Genomic DNA, 9,071 nt, shown 5'->3' on the forward strand with positions numbered 1-9,071 from the left:
GGACCTTCTATAGTTTAGAATAGGAATTAGGACAAAAGTTGGGCTTTCAAGGCCTTGGTTTTTCTCCTAGAACAAAAGTTCTAGGGTTTGGTTGACGGCCCTGGTCGCTCCAAGCGACCAACCTAGTTCTGTGAAAAAGGGCAATTTTGGAAATTTAATTTTTGAAACCCTATTTAATGTGTTTTCGTTCTAAAATGTGTCATTATGATCTAAAGCTGTTAGAGAATACTCCTTGAAAGTGAAAGACAGTGTGGAGAGCATCCGACATGGTAGTATCATGTATTCCTATCACCATCTGAGATGTACATCTGTCTAGATTTTTGGAACCAAAAGGATTCTTCAGCTTGTAAAGCCCACTTAGGCATAAGTATATAGATGCAATGAGTTCTCGGCTTGGGCAGGGGGAAGATTCAAGAGCATCAATTTGTATTGAGAGATTGTCAAAAAGGTTGTCAATATTGCCAAAAGAGGTTATGTTCCAGTGTTGTAAGTGTCACACCCCACCCAGCCGGATCCGGTCATACCCGAATGCCCGTGGGGGTGATACACCGCAAGATCTAGGTTCAGTGACAAATCCATACAAAACATGATATAGCATAATTAAATGGACAAGAATAAATCAAGTTCAAGTAATAAATTATCAAAATAGAAATAATGGTTACAGTCATCCATTACTTCAAAATAAAAGGTATAACATCAGAGTTTTGAAAAGAAAAGAGAGTAGTTTTATTCGCAGCGGAAAAATAAACTAAACTTGTTCTCTAATGGAATCCAATCCAAAAGAACAGTCTTGATACTGGCATGAAGCTCCATGTGCGTCCACTTCTTCTTCGGTCACTCCTTCAAGAATATATACTAGCAACGAATCCTCCATTTGGAAGAAGTCCTCATAACCTGCAGTATAATCTAATAGAAAAAGACATATAAAAGGAATGAGTTCAACCAGGAACTCCGGTGAGGTCAACTCAACATCATATCACACATTCATTCTTAAGATTTCACACCACACATATAACATGAATATCAATAATGTAATTAATGACAATGATATGATATGTGAATGATTATGCTCCTAACTCTATCATGAAGTCTCTATGGTAGACACGCATTAAGTCATACACCAGTCTTCTTTGGGCGGTCTCATCACTCTTCCCTCACGGCACTCAAGCACATCTGTTGGGTTCTCCGCGGTTGTTGTGTAATGTCCTGTCAAGCCATGGTTGGGGATTAGGTCACCACTCTCTCACATCACCATTGGTATAAGATCTGGCGCGTGTCAAGGATAATCTTAGGCCCAATGCAAAGTCATATAGTCTCGTACTACATATGGTCCGGATATTTCCCCTCACGCCTAGTGCTCTGTTGGTTCAATACCTTCCCACCTATGAATGGAATCCTTAATGGAGACATCTGTTGGACCCCATTCATTAACCCAGTGGTCATCCACATATAATGGACAGGATGATCTCCATGTCCTCTCCCCGGGTCATTTCACCGGTCTTGAGTGTCCATGAGCCCTTATCTATTATATGCAACCCTACCTCTCTATGATGATAGTGGGCCTGCTTGACATCCACGGGCCCCACCACTAACATCACGGGTTAACCGGCTTCAATACCCCCGCCGAAAGGGTAGTAGTACTCATGAGGTCATCTAACCAAACACTTCTAGACATGCCCTAAATATGTAAATTAGTAATCGGGAAAGAGCCAAGGGCACCATAGGAATGCGTCCCATACCGCCTCCTTTGGTATCCTATGGCAGAAATGCCCAAAGGGCATTCCCCATTCCCAACCACAATATAAGCAATCATATAATATCAGTAGGGCAATGGGTGAACCCACAACCCTAGTAGAAAATACAAGGTAGAAGAAATAATAATATTTCTCCTCTCATACAATCACATTCCATTTCATAACAACAATAATTGATTTCAAAGCAAGGAGCAACATCAGAAGTAATAATAAACATAAATCATAGCAATTCATATGTAACAAAAGACATAAAATAACCACAAGATAATACTAAAGCAATACAAGATATCAATAATGAAAAGTAACTGACATCATTACACATGTAATAAAAAGTTAAGTATATTCCTCACCTTTTACTTTGTTCTTCCTCCAAATCCAAGAATCTACTCCCACAAATTAGTGATTAAAGATATATTAACCTATTTATGCAAAAGAAATAATTATCACAAATTAGAACCAATTTGGGTTTCAAATGATATCTTAAAATCTTCCCACAAAAAACCCAAATCTGAAAACTATGTTAAAAAGAGGTAGTTCTCAACCTCACTAGTGAATAGTTTTTAATTCGTCACCAATTCGAAGTCTAAACGAAACGAAATTTTGGGGAAAACTAATTGACAACAAAAGGATCTTACGGGTACGTTCAATTTTATTAAATTTGACCAAAATCAAAATGCCCCAAATTTGGCTCTCATAAATCACCCGTGGGTGACCTAGAGAATCAAATTCTAAAATCTTTTGCAAGAGGATAAAGCATTACTCCCAAACTCAAGGGAAACATTAATATAAGAAAATATAAGCATTAAGGTACCTATCATTATTCCCTTTTATAGATCCCACAATAGAAGAGAAAAGATATCACTCCCACAAATTAGGAAGGGACATTAATACAATAAAGGAAAGCAACCAAGATACCTAACGACCTTCCCTTTCAAGATTCCTCAAAAAGAAAGGAGAGAAAATACTCACAAAATTGTGAGTAAGAGAAGCATTAAAGAAAATTAACCTTTCGTAATGATTCTGCAAAGATTCAGATCACAGACATCTTCGGAAGAATGGAAATCGCTCCTCTCTTTTGTTTCTCCTTTTCTCCAAAGCCTCCGCCTCTTTCTAGCCTCCAAAAATGCGTTTACGGATGAGATAAAGCATAAATAGGGTTTTAAAATCCGAATTTCCAATTTTGCCCCTAAATAGAAAATAGGGTGGGGGTTGGTTCACCTAAACGGCTCAAACTTCTGGCTCGTGGTTGGACCCCCAAACGAACTCCGATTTTGATGATCTTTGGCTCGTTGGAAAGGTCTTTCGACGATCTTCGATTTGATATCTTATTTACGTCAATCGGATTCTTCATCACTGATCTACAGATATTACAAAATTACCCTTTTTACACTATCGAGACTAATCTTCTCTCTTCACTTAAACTCTAAGAGAGTTTTTGAGTCATTATAAGGGTCATCTACCAACATTTGTTTAATTTCCAATCCTTCAGGTTCGAATTGAATGGTCCACAATTGTCGCCGAATCAAGGCCCAGGTTCTCGGTCTTAAAACCACGGGTTAAAGGGGTAGAAATCTCGGGGATTTCATAGTAAGAATCTAAAGAGGTTGATAAGTTTGGATTCCATGGGGGCTGGTCACTATTTCAATCCAGGCAATGTGAACCACAATATTAAATTATGGATGCTAACACCAAGTATTTGGATTTGGAATAATTTTCTTCTATTCTTTACTAGTGGTTCGGTGGTGAGGAGAATAGGGTTATGATCCGATCCAATGGCCGGAAGAGTTTTCAGATTGGCATTCGGGTGTATAGCAACCCATAGAGGACACCCAAAAAGGTGGTTCATTCTTTCTTTAACAAGGTGAGGAGGTTTTTATTTGTTGGACCAAGTGAAGTAGGCACCATGGGCATGGATTTCATGGAGGTTTAGAGAGGTTGTTAGATCAAGAAAAGGGGTGAGAGAGGGGGTGGGGCTTAAAAACATTGCCAAGCTTGTATTCATTTTTGATTAATTCATTAAAATCTCCCATAAGAATGAAGGGCTTTTGAATAGGAGAGGCAAAAGAGAGAATTTTATCCCAGAAACTTTTTCTATTTGAATAGGAAGGGGGCATAGGTAAAAATAGCAATCCATTCTTTCACATGTGTAGAGAGTTGGATCGCGATGAAAGATAGGTCTGTGTGTATTAAGGCAGCTTGAAGAGAGGGTCTTATGAATGCACCCCCCCCCCCTTTCAGCCCTTCTTCCCATGGCTGTTGGAAAAGGTAATGAGATCAATGTTTCTAATTTATTTTTGAGATGATAAATTGATGTTCGGTGCATTTTGTCTCACACAGAATGATGACATCTAATTTTATTTTTTTTACCACTTTTTTAATGCATTACATAGTGAACTTTCCATTCAACCCTCTCACATTTCAAGAGATAATTTTCAACCTCAATAAGAGAATTTGAACTCTCTCATTGTAAGGCTAGTTGTGGCTGGGAATTGTTCAACATCAAGAAGAGAATTTGAACTCGTCAAGGCATATTGATACTATTCATGACCTGCCTAATAAAGCCAAGGTGGTAGTTGTGGTGTCCATTCCATGTGGTTAATTAAACCCTATAGCCAACCTGGCCCAAGTCCGGTCCGACTCTTTAACCTGAAGCGAGGGTTTGGATTGCAAAATAATTAGCCCTGACTTCGGGTGTAATAAATGACGATTGGTATGACTTCATTTTTGCTTGGGAGCAGCGCTCCTCCCAATAGTCAAAGGCTCAGATTTAATTTGGAGTCCTGAACAAATCTGGACCGTTGCATAAAGTGTTTGTTCAACTGTCCAGATTTGCTTTGGACCCCAAATTGAATCTGGACCACGTGAGAAGTGCTACTCCCAAGCACTATCCTGAGTTTATGCCACCGTTTTAGATCTATGAACACTTACCACATGTATTTCCACCTTTCCATTTCTGTATCTAATAAAAGAAAGTTGTTTGAGGCTGTGGATTACATTCTCAGATCATTAAAGTCTTACGCCGCATTAAACGGTTAAAAGCTCTGCCCAGGTCATCCAATCTTGTTTTCTTTATCTGAAAAAAAAAAAAAAAAAAACAAATATCCACTAGAAATACCAACCGTTCTGCTTCTCTCACATCTCCACCCAACCTTTCACAAAGACGCAGAAAGTGAAAGAGAGGGTGTCAGAGATATATCTATAGGTGTCTTTGTATCTAGTTGTCTATCATATTTGGAACAACAACTCATAAAAATGGCCGATCGTATTGAAGAAGATAATTACGATGTTGAAGGAGGAAAGCAATCTAAAGCTGTGACCCAGAAACAAAATACTGATCCGGGTTCATCTTGCGCAACTGTGCTTCTGATTCAAAAGGTAGGCATATATATATATGTGTGTATATCCCCTTAGCAGCTCTGTCTGAATAGTCAAAAATTGATGAATTTTGCTTTCAGTTTATTGCAGAAGTTATCGGGACTTACTATGTGATATTCGCCGGATGTGGATCGGTGGCTGTTAATAAGATCTATGGAATGGTATCGTTTCCTGGGATCTGTGTGGTTTGGGGACTAATAGTCATGGTCATGGTTTATTCCGTTGGTCACATCTCCGGTGCACATTTCAATCCCGCCGTTACAATCACCTTTGCCATTTTCAAACACTTTCCCTGGACTCAGGTCGGCTCTTCTTCCTGTCTTCACTAGGAAGTTTGCATTTTGCTGCAACACTTTGAGCAAGAACGCTCAATGATGGTAGCCAAACAAATGGGATCTATTTTTGATGTCGAATTGAAGCTGTTTTTTATACGTTTTCAGGTGCCCGTTTACATATTTGCACAGCTATTAGGATCACTGCTGGCAAGCGTTACCTTGATTGTACTTCTACCCGTCAAATCGCAGCATTTCTTCGGTACTAATCCTACTGGTTCTGATGTTCAATCTCTAGTGATTGAGATTATCATCTCCTTCCTTTTAATGTTCGTCATATCCGGCGTTGCCACAGATACCAGAGCGGTTAGCAACTCCCCACAACCCTAGCTAATACAACTGGGATTTTATTTCTCTTAATAATTCTCAAATTGTTAAAAGAGAACTCTGAATCTTATCATTGATTTGCAGATTGGAGAACTTGCTGGACTTGCGGTTGGAATGACAATATTGTTAAATGTACTTGTTGCAGGGTAATTCTTCATCAACTTCTTCTTATTGTTCTTCTTCTTGTTTTTTTTTTTATCTCCCTTCGTCACCTAAAAAGCCATCTGGGCATGCATGCTTGCCCATGCATGGAAATTTAATTGCAGGCCGGTGTCTGGAGCATCGATGAACCCAGCGAGAAGTCTTGGTCCAGCAATTGTGATGCACAACTACAAAGGGATATGGGTTTACATTGTGGGACCCCTTGTGGGCACCATTTTTGGAGCTCTATGCTATAACCTAATAAGGTTCACAGACAAACCGTTGCGAGAGATAGCATCCAGTAAATCATTTCTCAAGAGTTTCTCCAGAAAGTAGTTTTTGGCCAAAAATCTTTCCTTCTATGTTCCTTTAAGCTTAGGATCCACCATTTAGGCGGAATTGCAATGCGGCATGTATAGCTAGTCCTAGCAAAACATTTACAGCAAGTTAATCGGCAATTTTGTCTTTGCATTCACTTTTGTCATCTTAGCTTTTGTTCAATTAATTAATGTGCAAATGAAAAAGGATGGAAACACAGATCCTCTCTGCCCGAGCAGAAAAGTCCTAATTTCTACAGTCACATAAATGAAAGTGCATCTGGGATCTGTATTTACAACATTTAAAGATATATGAGTTGAAATGTCATCTAAAAGTTTATTCAGAGAGACCATAGCATGAGAAAGAGATGGCAAGATGCCATTAAACAGAAACCTATTTTGCTTATTTTTTTTTTTTTGGTAACATATTTCAAATTACCCAAATAACAACACTTGAAATGCTATTGACCCATCACCCACTCCAATTGGTTGGAATTGCTGAACTGCACATCTAGGAAATCAAACCATTTCTTAAAACTAACCCCATCGAAAATGGTTATATCTTCAAACTTGTTGGGCATACACATAATGGAAGAGCATATGGATGGGGTTTCCAATATATGTGTCACAAAACATATAAATAGGTGAAGGACTTACATTCCTATCAAACGAAAGATGTTGAACTGGAATAGCATCATGAGCAAACCTCCAAAAAAAAAAAGTCTATCATGGGAATGGATCAATCTTCCAAATTTTACTAGTTATTTTTCTTTACGGTTCACACTTATTTATCCTGATTATTTATTCAACTTAATTTTCTCAATCTTGTCCAAATATGTTGAACCAAATTCCTCTTTGGACCAACTACGGTTGATTATTTTTTTGGGAACTAGCAGTACTAAATGACCATAACTTCTTCGTTATGGTTTGGAATTGGATGATTAAAGATAAATTGAAAAGAGAACTCGAAAACCTACATTTGTACATGTATAAAAATTCCCAGAAACGACCAAAAAATTGTCAAAAAGGTTGAAGTTATTGGTATGTACAAATCCGGCCAATCGATTAACATGTGTTTTGAAAGGAAATTGAATATTTTATTGAAGTATATACATGTAATGTTTTTTCAATTGTAACCATGGTTCCTCGTGTTGGCAATATATCGCGGACATGAGACGATATTTCGACCTGTCGCTGGAGGGCTACACGACACCCCCCAGCGACACCGACAGAACCATAAGTCAGTGATATATCGCCGACATCGACTTTTTCAACTTTTTCTCTGCCCATGAACCAAGGAACCAAGCTGGAGGAGATTCCCATTACCTTCAGTATCATCAAGGCTTTCTCCTCTGCGAAAGGACTCTATAGGAGGAGGAGGAAGAGGGTCTCTGCTAAAGGAGAAAGAAGTGAAAGAGGAGCAGCGACCATGACCCACATAGGGGCCATCAAGAACAATAGTCGGAGAGAGATTGCGGTTGCTGCTGCTGAACAATTTGCTATTGAAAGCAGAAGAATCCGCCATTTGCAGCCGTGGTGGGAGCTCCAAGCATCTAGCAGTAACTATGGCAGCAACGTTTGTGAAGGGGCTTGCCTGGTTCTTCTTCCCAACAAAAAGGAACAGAAGCACGAGCTCGGAGTGGTGGGGTTAACATGCTTGTTGGTGCAGAAGGCTCAGATGACGGTGCGGAATTCTTGAGAACAGAGAGAGCTTTGGTGGCATTGTGGATCTTGTGTTTAACCTTTCTTCCTCCCTTGTCTCTGCTTCTGCTTGGGATTTGGTTCCTATGTTTCTTTACCACTGCAACTACTACTCTTGAAGTTGTCTCTGCTCTGCTCTGCTACTACTAGGATTTGGTTCCCATGTTTCATCCGACATGGCGACTTTAGTCGACAGGTGGTGTCGCCAGCCATCGACACGGCGACACCAACCGACCTGTCGGACCTTCATTGTAACATAGTTGTTTTATAATATTCACTAAGTTAATGTAACTCATACCTCTTTAATTACTATATACAAATAGGCAATCAAAGGATAAAGATAAAGGCATAGCAATCCAAGATCGAGCAGGATTGAAAGCTCAAAGTTCATTTTCGTTTACACGCTAATTCAGCTTGTAATTGACAGTTATATATATGCCATCAAATTACTGGATTTCTATACTTTCCCTCAGCTCCGAAAGTAAGATAACCGTGATTATATTCTCTCTCTCTCTCTTTTTTTTTCCCCCCTCTCTATTGGAATAGGTGTTTTTTATATATTAGGGGTAGGATATTACATAATATACCATCATATAGGATCGAATCCACAACCTCTTCACTAAGAGGTGTTGATCTTACTAACCGAGCAACCCTGCAATGGTAAACATAATCAATTTTACATCCTCTACAATTCTCACTCCTTGCAATTCCCTGTAATTCATATCTAAGATTGTGACACGTGGCCATCAATAATCCAACAATCACAATCAAAATGCATTAAAAATAAATCTAATGAATTCCTAAAATTTCTCCCAATTTCATCTCTCCTCTTTTTTTTTTAAGCTTAATTTTAAGGATTTATTAGATTCAGTTCCTAATTGGGTTTTAATTATAACCATTAGATTATTAGTTCCTAATTGGGTTTTAATTATAACCATTAGATTATTGATTGTCACGTGCCACAATCCTAGACATGAATTACAGAAAATTGCAATGAGTGAGAATTGTAGAGGATGTGAAACCAACACAATAATATCTCATAACTACAGTAAATGGGTTTTTTACGAAGAAAAAGAATCCAACTGGGCCTTCTTTTTTTTTTTTTTTTTTGCTGGGGTTGTGGA

The 9,071-nt window shown here is 38.7% G+C and overlaps 1 protein-coding gene and 1 pseudogene across 1 annotated transcript; one reads left to right on the forward strand and one right to left on the reverse strand.

Annotated features, from left to right (window-relative positions):
• The first annotated feature begins 5,006 nt into the window (after positions 1 to 5,006).
• Positions 5,007 to 6,265, forward strand: LOC149024879 (putative aquaporin NIP-type). The gene is made up of 5 exons (XM_089143015.1): positions 5,007 to 5,129; positions 5,210 to 5,431; positions 5,570 to 5,767; positions 5,873 to 5,934; positions 6,055 to 6,265. The coding sequence occupies exons 1-5, from the start codon at positions 5,007 to 5,009 to the stop codon at positions 6,263 to 6,265; spliced, it is 816 nt and encodes a 271-aa protein (XP_088999141.1).
• A 1,251-nt stretch (positions 6,266 to 7,516) lies between these two features.
• Positions 7,517 to 8,669, reverse strand: LOC149024880 (uncharacterized; annotated as a pseudogene).
• Between the last annotated feature and the right edge of the window lie 402 nt (positions 8,670 to 9,071).

This window comes from Hakea prostrata, chromosome 2, assembly GCF_041222555.1.
Source record: "Hakea prostrata isolate BN-2017 chromosome 2, UWA_Hpros_2, whole genome shotgun sequence".
NCBI classification, from domain to species: domain Eukaryota; kingdom Viridiplantae; phylum Streptophyta; class Magnoliopsida; order Proteales; family Proteaceae; genus Hakea; species Hakea prostrata.

Excerpts from the sequence above, each read along its gene's own strand:
- LOC149024879 (XM_089143015.1), top strand. The coding sequence starts at position 5,007 with ATGGCCGATCGTATTGAAGAAGATAATTACGATGTTGAAGGAGGAAAG. Across the intron at positions 5,768-5,872 it reads TTGCCACAGATACCAGAGCG|ATTGGAGAACTTGCTGGACT; the intron begins GTTAGCAACTCC and ends ATTGATTTGCAG. Across the intron at positions 5,935-6,054 it reads TTAAATGTACTTGTTGCAGG|GCCGGTGTCTGGAGCATCGA; the intron begins GTAATTCTTCAT and ends ATTTAATTGCAG.